General features: G+C 30.7%; 1 protein-coding gene across 1 annotated transcript in view; it reads left to right on the top strand.

The window, feature by feature from the left end:
- Positions 1-9,071: 9,071 nt before the first annotated feature.
- LOC139488896 (uncharacterized) overlaps positions 9,072-15,900 on the top strand; it is a 28,914-nt gene continuing 22,085 nt past the window's right edge. The window contains exon 1 of the mRNA XM_071274858.1: positions 9,072-9,198. Coding sequence (XP_071130959.1) covers positions 9,170-9,198 — 29 coding nt within the window. The 5' untranslated portion in view covers positions 9,072-9,169. The remainder of the gene's footprint in view (positions 9,199-15,900) is intronic.

The raw sequence follows: 15,900 nt of genomic DNA on the forward strand, positions 1-15,900 counted from the left end.
CAGGTTGTAACCCCCCCTTTTATTTCCTATATCAGTCCCCAACTGAAATAGTCAATGGCTTTCCAAACTACATTTACCAGAAATTATCAATGTACTGAATTCATCTGTCACATTTCCCAAAATATATTTTAACAGGAGGAATATTGAAACAGATTCATATTTATCTTGATGATCAGAGAGGAGTGTACAACTGATTTTTGAATTATTTAATCAATTACAAGAAAGCTGAAATGAATTGAAATTTGTTATTTCTTGCAGATTTACCAAAAAAACCAAGTCCCAGTGAGTAACATGTCTAATCGTACAATGGTGTTGATTTTAGGGCATAGTTTTATTCATCGTTTGTCTTATAAAATTACAAACACATGGGATAGGATACTTGTCCAGAACCTCAATTTGAGGGAGGCAGGTGTGAGAACACATTTTTTAGGTTTTGGGGGTGGTAACATTGATACTCTACTGAAAGATAAAAAGGGTAGCATTCGTGACGAATGCCTGGAATTTCCTCCAGATATTGTAGTTTTGCAAATAGGTGGCAATGACCTAGACAACAAGCCTTTTGATATGCATGTTTATGTAAGGAAAGTGGTTTCCTTTATAAATATTTTGCAGCAGACATATGGAGTTAAAAAGGTAGTTGTATGTGAAATATTTGGTAGGAGGAGTTTGTCACTGCCAACCCAGGTTTACCACTATGGCAAACAATACATAGACCAGTATTTATATTTGGAATTTAAAGACAACCCTACAGTCAACTTTTGGTTCCATGGATCCCGCCTTGTAGCTCAGGACAAGTTGTTCATATGGGATGGAACGCACCTTAATTTAGAAGGAACTCGAAGATTTTTTAAAAGTCTTCGAGGTGCTGTACTGAATGCTATGAAGTAAATGTTGAAAATTTAGAATTTTAAAGCCACACACATTTTCAGTACAGCATCTACAATAAATATAATACTGACGATCTTCAACAATGATCCAATCAGATATGATTAAAAAATTTAAGAAAAAAAGTATGGTACCACAAATACTTAAAATTGTTAGTCAATGGTTTTAAAATATTTGAAAAGCCAGCTGAAGGACGCCTCCGGGTGCGGGAATTTCTCGCTACATTGAAGACCTGTTGGTGACCTTCTGCTGTTTTTTTTTGTTTTTTTGGTCGGGTTGTTGTCTCTTTGACACATTCCCCATTTCCATTCTCAATTTTAATAAATAACATGAAAAAAGGCATCTGAATCATAAACAAATATTTTTTTTGGTGTTTTTGCAAGCCTAGGTCATTGCCATCTATCAAATAGGAAACATGGCATTATTTTATAGAATCTAATCCTCCAAATTTTGGTATATAGATATTCTTTTTGCATTCTCTTCTTGGACAGTAGTCTATAAGTTTGGCTTATGTTGGTATATATATACATACTTTCTTGCAGTCTCTTCATGGACCATCAATAAGTTAGGTTGATATTGGTATAAATAGAGACACTATTTACATTTGTAATTCTTAATAGTTCCAATTTTTTTGTTTTGTTATCACATTCACAAGCTGATGAAAAAACATGGACAAAAAGTAAACCCAGTTAGCTTGTTTATCTGTTTCAAATTATTTCAGTGTAAAACCTAAGCAGTAGTGATACAATTGCATACGCTTATTTCTATGGGGTAAAAATTCTCTGAGGGGTTTAGGTATATTATATGTCCATGTTGTTATTTTTTTTCATTGCTTAAAACTATTTCACTTTTTTCTGTGATATAATTGCTCTGGTATTGAGGATGAATTAGGTGCTCATTGGCAAGCAGTTGCTGTTAATATTGTTTTACCCAGTAAATTAAATAAGATGTAAGGAGTTCATAGAGTTGGAGGATTTGAATCTAAAAAATTATTTTGTGGATCCTATGTGAACATTTTATTCTTTAAAGTTTTGAAATGGAATAGAACTTGGGTAAATTGCCAATGGTAAGATTTAATGATTCATACAAATGCAATTTGGTGGTATAAATTAATGAGATAACAAACCAATAGCAAACCCATTTTAAAAATTAGGCTTTCAGTTGTTTATTGAATAGCTGCATAATTGTACAATGGTGTTGGTCATTATAATTTGGTATATAACTTAACTACAAAGCAATGTTTTTCTGTTACCTGGAAATAAGTGTTATTCAAATTTGTCTATATTTTTTTCTAGTATTCCTGAAGATTTTTTAGCCAATACAGTATGACTGGTTTAATGAGATAAAACCATATAGTTCCTAAAGGACTATAACTATTTTCTATTTCCCTTAAGTGTTTAAAGGTCAATGCAATATGATGATTCTGTTATACTTTTTCAGCATTTTGCTCATTGCTAAATGAAATAAATAAAGAGATGTGGTATGGGTGAAAATGAGACATCTCCCCATCCAAGTCACAATGTAAAGTTAGCAATTTATATAGGTCAAATTACAGTCCTAACAGTTAGAACATTGTTGCATTATTATTAAAAAACTGGGTGGAAAAAATATTTGAAAACCTAATGATTAAGCCAAGAGTGTTATATACATGTGTTCTGAAAGTTTAACCATCTTGAAAATATAAATATGATAAAGATATAAAACAACTTGCAGACACAATTTCTTTGGGGCTGGAAAGCAATTTTATACTTATATGTATTGATTTATTCATTCATTTACTGTGAATGTTACTACATTTAAGATTATTCTATTGTATCTGATGATATGCATATTTTTTTAACCAAACTTGTAACAGTGAACTTATAAATCTGAATGAAATTGATTTATGGCTTAATCAGTTAAAAGGGAAACATTTTGATTAAATTTAGGGTATTTGGTAAGCAGTTGTATAGTCATTTATAAATCTCATTTCCAAGAGTTTTTTGGGCCTCTTCTTGGTTGTTAAGTTTAAAGTCATTAATTAGTATTGAAATAAGATGTGATTGCTAGTGAGACTATCCATCCATGTCAGTTTTAAGGGAACCAGTAATTGTCACTTGTTTCATATTTGTTATGAAGTTGTATAAGCATTTTTTCCTTTAATTTTATAAGAAGTCTATGATATTTGGTATGTCTTTTACATGGAGGATTTTGAAGTTATATCTTTAGTCATGGTTAATTGATTTTGAAAGTTTTGCATAGCTTATATGGTTGTCATACAACTTTACAAATTTAAGACATACATGTATCTCTGTGTCAAACAGTTTATTAAATACTTAGTCCCCTTCACAAACACCATTCAGATAGAACTACTATCCACTTTACAACTAAGATTTGTAATAAATATATATATAACATGCTTCAATGTTTATTCAACTTTACAAATTTATTATTGGTATGCAGTTGAATATAAGTTAAACCAACTAGTACTAAAAAAAAGTATACATAGTATATAAAGGATTTAATAATTTTTTATTTCAAAACTTCACTTTTATTCTTGAGATGAATTTGATAAGTCTGATGATATTGAACCAAACAGGCATCATAAAACGTTGTCCATAGGGTTGGACACTGACGTTTATGGTGATGTCAGCCATTGGTTTAATAAATTTTTATATAAAAAATCATACTTTTTGGTAAGACGATTGTTCATTAACTGCTAATGATACAGATGAGTTTAGTTGATAACATGCATGAAGTAAATTGATGTTCCATGTGGTCATTCATTTGTATATTTTACTTATTGTAGCTATGAAATATAATGAAAACTGTGTAAAGCAACAATTGATCTCGTCCTAGGTCCTACCACACACATATGGCATTAGATAGAGTTCACTGACTGACATATACTGTCCAATATCATAAAGTATATCAATTCCAATCAAGTTCTTCCTGGAAATAAATTTTGAGCAACTGCACACAGGGGCAAATCCAGCCATTTCAAAAAGGGGAGGTTTCCAAACCAGGCCAAAGAGGGGGGGGGGGGGGGTCCAACTGTATGTCCCCATTCAAATGCATTGATCAACCAAAAAAAAGGGGGTGTTCTTATTTTGTCAATAAATGTGAATGTTCTGAAAAATAAATGTCACATAAACTGGATTTTTTTTTTTCATACTTTCTGCTGATAGAAAATGATTAGAATGGGTTCTAAAACATTTAAAAATATTTATAAATATTAAAATTTATTGTAACATAATTGACATGATGGGGATGGGGCTCTAGTAAATTTACACCATTACAAGTAGGTTGCAAGGTCTATATCTTTTTAAGGTCATGGGTCACAGCTCCATTTAAATGTAGGTCACTATGTTTTCCATGTCATAGGTTGCATTTTGTCATATTGTACATTTGCACCTTTACAATTGTATTTGATATCAAGATTCCATGTTGAAGATATCAGATTTCATGTTGTATGTATGTTAAGTTGTGTGGTAAAATGGCTTGCCTATTTGCAACGCTAAGTTCACAGGGCGAGATAATTGAATGCTATTAAGGTCATCACATAATACTTGCTGGCTTTTTACTTATTAATTCACTTTTGTTGTTTTTATATTTATTATTAATTATTTATTATAGTTTTATTTATTTAATATGATTTATATTATTTTGGTTTCATTTCCTTTATTTATATTTTTACTTATTTACAACATTATCTTTTGTTTTATAGTACAATAAAACTGGTCACATACCATTTCATGGTTAATTATAAAACTTACAATTATGAAATTTCAGATTACCAAGCATTTGTAAGTTTCCCTCTTTTTGAGGTTGGTTATATTATGCTGATTTAATAGTAGGTGGAGGTGATACTAATATTTCTTTTTTTTTAATGTTATGTAGCCTTACAGTTCATTATAATGCTTTCTTTAAAAAAAAAAGGTAAAATTTCAAAGTTTACTTCTAATTTATTTCTTTTAAAAAAGAATGAAAAGTATAATTTTAAAAAGACACAATCAGTTAAAATCTATAGAGTCCTATTAGAAAAGAACCAAAATAGCAAGACCAACTTTTTTTCAAAGAACTGGTTAACTTTAAAAGGTAACCTTTTTATAGATAAATTAGCTCAGACTTCTCTTTAAAATAATTTCTTAACATAAGGTTAACCTAATTTCAATAATTGGTGGGTAAAGTGTAAAAATACTGTCAGGTTGAATGTAAGTATGTTTACATTGTTTGTAGGTTGTTTTGTTTATTGTTTGTTTATTGTTTATAAATAGTTTGCAAATACCCCTTTCTGGCTTTGCTGGTTGTTATGTTTTAAATATGTTAAAGCCAGGAGTAGAACTCTGTGTACTGCTAAACACAGCAATCATGTTTCTATTCTAAAAATGGGATGTAAATCTTCAACATGAAATTCAGAATATATTTGTTGATAAATTATTAAATGAAAATTGTATTTTTTTCTTAATCAAAATCTTTAAATCCTTATTAATAAATGTCTTTATTTGGTTTAAAAATAATGTTTTTATACATACCGGTTATATACATTTTTTAAACTGTTAGGAACCAAACTTGTGAATAGTAGGTATTTTTTCCATTTTTCTTTGTCTTGTTTCAAAGTATAAAATAAAAGACTTTGTGTCCCCAAATTACTTATTTCAGTTAAAAGGGTCCGAAATAAATGATAAATAATTTGTTTGCATTCAAAATTATATAGATTTTAATACTATTCATATTATTTTGGCATTTTCTAAATTTATTCCTGTAAGTACTTTAATAATAAATTAATTTCTATTCATTTGAATTTTAGTTAAGTTTTTTAACTATTGAAATGTATTGTATTTCCTTTTTTGATTTATTTAAAATTGTGATTCAGCTGTGAAACCAATAATCAAAAACAAATCTTCATTTTTCAAATGTATTTTTTTTCTTTTGATAATTGAATAAGGGTTTTTAAATTATTAATAAAGGGGTAATGAACACGAGTTCTGCTCATAATTCAGTTCAAAGGTAATGATTATTTTATATTGAAAAAATTTAACATAAAATTTACAAAATGCACTTCTGTAGATAGCCTACCAGATATAATCTAGTAACTTCAATTTATTTCATCTGGATTTTTTTTAATGAAGATGAAGATTAATATACTTTTTAAATTATTTTTTTATTGTTTAATTGTTCTTTGAACTGGATTGCTAGAGGGCCTCTAGATATTGTTAGAACAGTATGGACAAAAATATATTTCTGTGGTCTCATTTTTTGTTAAAAAGAAATAAATATTAAAACATTTTGTTTCTGTCATTGGCAATATTTACAAACAATTATTTACCTAAAATATGTGGTTTAATATGTCTCTGATTAATTTAATTATCAACTATGAGCTGTTCTTTTCTTCAGAAATTAGGGATGACATTTTTTATGGCAGCTGAATAACTGAAATGAAACCATGAAATATTTTTCAATACATTCTTACAATTATCAGGAGTGTATCCACCAATAAAACCGGTGGACGTGTTATATTCAAATACTCAGTCTCTGGAGACCACTATTTACTTTTTTTTTTTAAATAACAGAGGATGGGCAAAACTGATCTATTAATCTCCTTACAGTTGCAGGACAGGACACTGACAGGCAGACCTGGTATTTAACAAATTTACCGTTTTTTTCAATGCTAATTTTAGGAACTGAAACTCACATTTTTAATAATCTCAAATTTGTGCTTAGTAACACTGCTTTACAAATCAATAATAAGGGGCAAACATTTGTTCAGTCATAATATGATCACCGTCGTGTTGTTGTTGTTTAGGGATCGAGTTATTCCCCTTTGAACGTCCCATTTTTCGACTTGTTGAATCGTCACACAGCTGGTTTACCTACCGAGTTTTTCTATCAGTGAGCTTTTCTTCAACAAAATATTAATAGTTATCATCTCATCTATAGGAATATACGTTACTATTTGGTGTGTCATTTCAATCTTAATATATTTATTTTCAAGTGTCACTTCCGCGGCCCGTATTTTCATCTTTCACCATCTAATTTGCAATGAAATATTGTTCAGCCGTTTAATAACAACGTAGTGAAAGTCTGGATCATGCCGCATCTAACCGTAGACTTGGTTACGAATGAGAAAAAGGTTAAATGTATTTACGCAGCCTTTTTCGGGACGTCATGGCCGTTTTTAAAAAATGCCATTTTTTGAATCGAAAATCACGTGACCTTTGTCGGGTTACACTAAAGACCTGAAAGTGGACCTGAAAAGACCTGAAAAGACCTAAAAGTATACGACTAAAATTATTCAAATTGCAACAAATTTTTTATTATTGGATGGAATTTCTTCAAGTTGGAATTTTATCAATTGTTAATAGCCATATTTCATTAAAATTTATTTTTTTTAAATTAAAAACAAAATGTTGATGCCAAAAGTTGGACCTGAAGGGAGAAATGAAAAGACCTGAAGGGACCTGAAAATCTATGGTCGGAATAATTCTAACTTCAATAACTTTTTTAATATACAGTGGATACCTTTCAACTTTTGGTTTTGTGAAACAAAAAGTTCAATATAATGATAATATAAAAAAAAAATACATGAACAATATCGTTTGGGTGTCAAAACTCGGACCTGAACGTAAATTCAAAAATCTAAATGTGCCTAAAATTCCGCTATTTTTTTTTCAAAAGAAAATAATAAACAGAAACGAAAAATATGGTTGTTAACATTTCATGTTCGGTGTCATTTGTTCTCTTTTGGAAAACTGTCTCATTGGGATCACACTTTCTTTCGGTCATCCTTCTTTCTAATTTTTATTGACGGAAGATACTAATATGATACGCAAAACTGATACAAAAAAGACGGGAGATACCAAAGAATAATCAAAACTCACATGTCAAAACTCATAAGTCAAAGAGACATGATATACCATAGAAATAAATAATTAAGAAAAAGATTTGGTGTCTTTAAACTATGATAACCCCATCACAATCGTTGTGTGTGTGTCCCAAGTCTGGAACCTGCACTTTGTGACAAATGTCGGACCTGCTGAATGAAAAATAAAGTCCTGAATGAACCTGTGTACATATATAGTTAATTCAACATAGCTTATAAAACATTTGCATTTTCATTCAAGAAGAGTCAAAAGCAACTTAAATTGTGATAAAAATATTTAATTTTAACGATAATCCAATTAAAAGATTAAAGTGAAATGTTTATTTAGATTATTGATCCAATTATCACTTAATATCAATACAAGGTGTAAATTACAACTGGCACACGTTATGTAAATAAAAATTCCAATGGACGAACACACGGCTTTAAATTACATATTTGGTTCATGGGGTAGCAATACTATTATTTTTATTTTATAAATAAAACAGTTTAAGATATATAAATTAATGCAGTATAAGCAAGTTGAATTAGTTTGAATAATTTCACCGGGCAATCTTCTTTTTCTCTTTAGGTTTAGGATTCATCATCAACAAGGTATTTTGTATTCAAATATGTTCCTGTATAAATATAAAGTCATTCTTTCTCTTCAATGGACACTTGTCTAAAATTAAAACAAATAGAAAAGACAATGCTGTGCGAGTTTAAATACATCTACCCCTATGATCCTGTTATTCATGTCTTTTATTTCCCCGACAAGGTCCGAATTTTGTAGCTCAACCATTATATTTTCGATAAAATTCTTTATCATTTTAATGATAAATTATACCTTTCCTATAACAAAATTCATACTTCAAGGAGATTGATTGAAAACAGTTAAAGATTTTGAATAAATTTGACCACAGTCTTTTCAAGCAAATTTATGTTATTTAATTTTCCGTTCAGGTCCGAGTTTTCACACCCCAACGATATTTTTCATATCTTTTTTTTTTATTTTATCTTTATACTGAATTTTTAGTTTCACAAAATCTAAAGTTGAAAGATAACCATTCAATATTAAAAAAGTTATTGAAGTTAGAACTAGTCCGAACATAGATTTTCAGGTCCCTTCAGGTCTTTTAATTTCTCCCTTCAGGTCCAACTTTTGGCATCAAAATTTTGTTTTTAATTCAAAAAATTTAAATTTCAATGAAATGTGGATATTGACAACTAATAAAATTCCAACTTGACGAAATTCCATTCAATAATAAAAAAGTTATTGCAATTTGAATAATTTTAGTTGTATATTTTCAGGTCTTTTCAGGTCTTTTCAGGTCCACTTTCAGGTCTTTAGTGTAACCCAACTTTGTCGCATTTTCGACGCCATTATGAGAATTGCTTCCCGGCTGTGAAGAATTCTTCTTTCTATTACTGTTTCAAGTGATCATGTCAAAGCAAATAGATACAGTTATATGGTAATACATGTTTTCATCAGTACCTTAAACCTGTAACCTGCCCAATTATATCCTTAATTAGAATTTCTAAGTGAAAACAAAAAAGGGGGAGCACAGACCAAAATAAGAAATTTGTAATTTTTTATTTATGTTCAGTATCAGTTCCAGCAGTGGATAGCTTGATTTGCACTTTTAAAAAAATGAAGGGGTCCTTATGTTAGAAATATTTGTAGAAAGGGGATGTAAACTAAATGATTATTTGGAAAAATATATTAGTACTTTGGAAAAAAATATGCCCAGGTTCTTGAAATTTTATCAATGGATGTGTCAAAAAAAATTGAAAAGATTTCAACAACTAATGATTTATGGTTTTAGAAAAATAATTAATAATTAATTAAATACATATTACAGATGGTGCAATAATAATCATTCATTTTGGTTAGGACAAATAAAAATATATGGGGTGAGTTTTCAGTTACCCTATACTTTTTAGTCTTAAAATTACTAATTGCCTACCCTACAGATTTTTCTGTCATTTTTCATTAAGCACCGTTAAAGTAAGAATGTTGTTCTTATAGACCCAATGTAAAAAAGGCTTTAAAAATTCTCTTCATGTAACTTTCTTTTTTTAGATGTAACTGAATGCACACATAAATTTTATTTTGCCTTATTTCATTAGTTCATGAAGTCTAATCAAATTTATATTTATGTCTGTTAAATCTTGAAATGATGGATCATTCCTGTTAGTGTATTCTTTAATTTTTTCACACATCAAACTTTATTTGTATAAAAACAATGGCTATTATGTAATAATTACTTGCTTACTGTTGTCTGGAAATTGCTTTCAGATATACTTTTGACTGTTCTGTAATATTTGCAGGTATTTTTTTTTATTCTAGCCCCCACTCCTTATTCTCCATTCTGTAAACCCCACCCACATCTGAGTGGATATGTACTTATGTACTTTCACCTTACCTACTTTTGCTTTTTTATTGACAAATAACCTTAGGTTATGAATTTGCAAGTTAGTCATTTCATCTTATGGAAAAAAAAACATACTTTGAATCAAATAAATTAAGGATACCTCTTGTTTGCATATAAACAGAATTTCATTTTTTTTATAAACTATTTCTATATATTAATAATAAGGAAGCAATAGTAAAAATATTTGATCTTCTACCCACCTACCCTATTATTTGGTATGTAGCAGTAAACTCAATTTTTGGTCTAGATACTTGGCAGTTTTTAGCAGTTTCTTTTGACATACCACCACATGCATGAATGCTTGGTCATAACATAAACAGATATATTGTAGTGTGCTTGCTCGTCAACAATTTTAAATATTGTAGGATGACTGTCTTCCATAATAATCTGTAATAGACTAGTGATAAGAAGATGGGCCTGTCCATGATCATTCAAAACTTTTTAACTAATCACCAGATTAGATTTTTATTGGGTATTCTGTTTACTAGTTTAAATTACCAGTTTATAAATATAATTAACAGCTGCAAGTATACAAGATATCTTTCGGGTAAACTCAACTCAAACCAATGTATTAGATTAAATAATCTGCCTTTTGACCACAATTGTAGCTTAGTTCTCGTATGAAGCATGCATGCAACAATTCTTGTGAACTATACAAATAGTCAAAACATACAATATTTCTGCGACCGTGTTAGAAGACCAAACCTTTGAATTACTTACCAGATTATATTTATTCACCAAGATATAAAGCATAATATAAATAAAATGTTGACATATATGTCTATGACCATGTATGCAGAATGACTTTCATAAAGTATCACACCATTCATGTAACAATATATGGTGTACACTACAAATCAAGGGTTGACCTATCAGTGGCAGATCTAGAACTTTTCATAAGGGGGGGGGGGGCGCTGACTGACCTAAGGGGGAGCCCGCTCCAGTCATGCTTCAGTGATTCCCTATATAATCAACCAAATTTTTCCCACGAAAGGGGGGGGGGCCCCCCTGGATCCGCCTATGCCTATGACCTTGTATATAGACCAACTTTTTAATTATGAGGCTTTCTATACCAATATCAAAATAGAATAAGATTTGAAAGCCTATAAATATAAATAGCACCACTGGTATAAGAGTCAATGCAAATTATCTACATGTCTCTCATTAATAGCATACCACAAAAATAATCTTGAGAGTATAATCTGTAAGTTTTTTAAACCAAAACCAATATGAATCTCCTGCAACTCTGTTACAAGCAAGATTTAGAAAAGGCCACTATTGAAAATGGACCAAATCTTAAATTCTGTAGTCTCAACACTGAAAATGGTCAACAGACAGACTGACCACTGCAATAACCAGAGAACCTGTTTCAATTCAAATAGAGGACACATTTAATTGAATTATTAATCTCTGTATGGAATAAGCTTATATGCAAAGGGTCTGTAAGCAGAAAAAAAATGAAATACATATCTATCCATGTTTATGTAAGTTTCCTTTCTACATTCAAGTTTGATTGTCCCTTTCAAGTCGGTTTTACCTTTCTTTTATCATTATAAAATTATGTACTTAATATCAATTGAAAACTGCATGAAACTGAAAAAAATAACTCTATTTTCATCATGTTGGTTGATGGCGTCATGGGGTATAATTTTAACAGAAACTTAACTCTGTGGTGAAGGCTGAAGGCTGTACTTTGACCTATAATTATCAACTTTTTATATATTGTGACTTTGATGGAGCGTTGTCTCATTGGCACTCATACCACATCTTCTTATTTATACGATTAGATGTTCTAAATACGATTCTGATCAGTCTATATAGAAGGGAAGATTTTTAAAGCAACTTATGTGGATAGCAATATGTCAGTCAAAATGGTTGTCTGTTTTCAATTACAAACTACACTACAATTACACTACAGTGGAAGGAAATTACAGTAGCAGTTAAATTAAGGGTTACCAGCAATCAAACAATAAGTAATTGATGGATGGATGGATGGATGGTTGTTTAAAGTCCAGTGGCAAGTCAGATGCATATTCAGGATGAGAACATGATAATGATTAATGAATATTAACCCTGCTTTGTACTCGACCGACACACTGACCTGGATTTTTAACATGCTAGCTCACAAGGTAACAGTTCGCAGGAATATATGTCACTTACCCAGACACATTATTCTGACTGAACAGTCCGGGCCGAACAGTCTTTGCTCTAACTCCTTATTGCCGCGTGCTTGGCGAAGAAGCAGCAAATACCAATTTTCAAGTCTTTGGTTTGACCCCGCCGAGGGTGGAACCCACAACCTACCGCACTCGAGGCGACCACACTAACCATTACATCACCGAGGCGGTGTAAAGAATTGAATATAAATCTTCTCATTCTAAAGGTCAAATACAAAAGCTTGAAATGAAATTGGAAGCAATTTTTTTTTATTTAGAATATCAATAAACTGCATGTCCCACTTGTTTCTATAGATGTCCCAGTGTTCATGTGATGAAATATTGAAACGTCTCACTGAAATAATAAGAAAACTATATATTGTCAAATGAATAATTAGAAAAAAAATTGTAAAACTGTTTGCTTTTATCATTTAAAACTATAACAGCTACGTATGATGAATAATGCAGATCCGGAAATTTATAATTAATTTACTGTGTGGACACAGACATGCATGGATAGTATCCAGCATTCAAGACCAATACTGGTCTGGACCTGCGTCACTGCATATATTTGCTCTACAGAAAATCTAAAACAATTCCTTCAATAGAAACCAAAAAATTTTGTCTAAAAATTTTCCTTGTACAATAAGTGGCTAAATTTCAAACTTTCGGCAAACAGGAAGTGGCTGCACCACAGATCTTTAAATTTCTTACACCCTACAACTCAACATAGTCAAGCTCTGTTCCAAATATAAAATCATTCCCTTTCATAGAAGCCAAGAAAACTTTGACGAAAAATTTTCCTTGTACATTGAGTAGCTAAATTTCAAACTATCGGCAAACAGGAAGTGGCTGCACCGCAAATCTTAAAATTGCTTACACACTACAACTCAACATGATCAAGCTCTGGACCAAATATAAAATCATTCCCTTTCATAGAAGCCAAGAAAACTTTGACGAAAAATTTTCCTTGTACACTGAGTAGCTAAATTTCAAACTATCAGCAAACAGGAAGTGGCTGCATCGCAGATCTAAAAATTGCTTACACTTTACAACTCAACATGATCAAGCTCTGGACCAAATATAAAATCATTCCCTTTCATAGAAGCCAAGAAATCTTTGACTAAAGTTGATATGCAAGTCTTTCGGACGGACGGAATGACGGACGGAGTCGAGCGGTTACTAGACCTGCTTTCACCGTTGGTGACGCAGGTAAAAAAAACACCCCTTTTAATCCAAATAATTACATTACAGTACTAGTATATTTCAACATATAAATCTGTTATTTTGATTGGCTAACAACAATCTCACGTCATTCTTCATAGCACAATGATATGTAACACCCATGATAGCACATGCTTTATATGTACAGGTAAATATATACAAAAAAATGATAGAGATTGTTTTTTCCTTCATCCTAGCAAAAATATGTAATTATAAGAATTGAATGGTCTTTGAGCAATATAATAGGCTTGTCAAACCGTTGATCGTGCACGCAATCTAAGAATGGCTTCATACAAAATGTATAGCTTTGTCATCATGTCTCAATTGTTTTTTTTTAATGTTTTTATCACTATTTTTTTTTTAAAGGTGACTTTTTCAATAAAAGTTTGATGAAAGTATTCAAATATAAATAAGATGTGGTATGCGTGCCAATGAGACACTTCTCCATCCAAATCACAATGTATAAAAAGTTAACATGCAAAAAAATACATGAACAAGATCACTTTTATCTAGTTAAATTGTTACCTGTTGCTTTAAACTATTTTTTTCAGCCAAGGATGTTTCCATTTATCTTCCAGAATATGACATGATTCTTCCATGTTCAGTCTTCTTTGCTTTACATCCTCTATTTGTCTGTTTTTTTCTCTTTCAATTTCTGACATTTTCACACTATACTCTTCCCTAAAATTAATGAGTTCATAGTCCCAAGCACTTTTACTGGTTTTTAGAGAAGTTTCATAGCTTGGTCTTTTTTCACGAAGAGCAGACTGAAGCTCATTGACTCTTTATTTCTTTATTTTGTTTTAATTCATTCATTAAATCATTCTGATTTGCCATTTCTTTCTTCAGTATGGATTCTATATTAGCAAGCTTTTGTTTGTAATCTGCTCCCATCTTTTCTTTGTCCTCATTCATTTCTTCAGTCAATGTCTGTATTTCAGTCTGTCTTTGAGTCAGTATATTTTCCAGGTAATTTAGTAGCCCAGCTCAAAATCTAGGGGCCATGTGCGACTGGGCCTTTTGCTAGATTTTATCCCTGTTTTCCATTCTACTAATAATGATTCCAATATCAGCTCTTGAAGGTGTGATAGACATGTTTGTTTGGACAGAACATTCCATTCTTGAAATGCTTGAACTTTTTTGCTGCTGTTGGTGGTGTTGCTATGGAAAGAATCAATAAATGTCCAGTGCTCCTGTGCTCCTGTAATGAAATAAACAAATATTTCACTGAAATAATAAAAGTACTACAATGTATTGACTGTAAAATGCAATTCTTAATGATGTAAAACTTAATGTCCTGAAAGTTGGACGTGTGTACCTTACAATCATTCCAAACGACAAATATAAAAGATCTATTCTTATTAGCTTATTATTCATTGTTATTATTACCATAGAAATGGCAAAAAACTCGAAAATTTTCAAAATTCTCCAAATTTTATGAAACTTTATAGACAGTTGATTTAGCATATAAAGATATGTTTTTTGACTTTTGGAAATTTCAAAATGGCTGCCGTTGTCATGGAAACGGCCAGATGGCCTGGCAATGGGGGAACGGGGTGACATCTGCTATTGCTCGCAATGGCAAGTCTAGTTCTTATTGTATCTGGAATATTGACTTTACCACGAAAAAATCATTTATTGGTCATCAGTTTTTCCTGTTTTGTATGTGTTGGTTTTCCTTTTAAATTGTTTTACACTGGCAATGCCTTGGCCATTATAGCTTGCTCTTTGGAGTGAGTCAATACCTGTGTCATAAATTACATAACTATTACATTGTCTTATTGGCACTTATATCAAATATCATTTTGTCTTATGCTCTAGATTTTTTTTTGCCTAACTAATATTTCGATTTGAGTCACTGATAAGTGTTGATTACACAAAACAGGTGTCTGGTTAACATTAAAAGCCTGGTACGTTTGATATTATTTAAAACATTGAATTTATTGACTAAACATTAAACAGTCAGGGGTACTACTTAAACAAGTGATTTCAGGATCACCTATTAAAGTGATTGCGCTATTGAAAAATGAAAAATGTTTATAAAATTAGAAACACTTTTTAAAATCACTTGCATAAGTGATTTGAGATGTAAACATTAAATCACTTATTATAACATTTTCTCAATAATTTACCCACAATCTAGATTTACATAGGGTTAAAAAAACTATTCTATTGAAAATACAACTGAATACATGCAAAAATGCTCTTTTGCTAAATTATTTTGTCAGTTTTTAAAATTTATTTGGATTATGCTTAAACTGGGATAATTTGTAGATACGGTCAAAACCTTGAAGTAAATCATACTAATTATAAAGAAAACAAAGCAGATTACATAAATGTGTTGACCTTTATGTTATTG

This window comes from Mytilus edulis, chromosome 9, assembly GCF_963676685.1.
Source record: "Mytilus edulis chromosome 9, xbMytEdul2.2, whole genome shotgun sequence".
Lineage (NCBI taxonomy): Eukaryota > Metazoa > Mollusca > Bivalvia > Mytilida > Mytilidae > Mytilus > Mytilus edulis.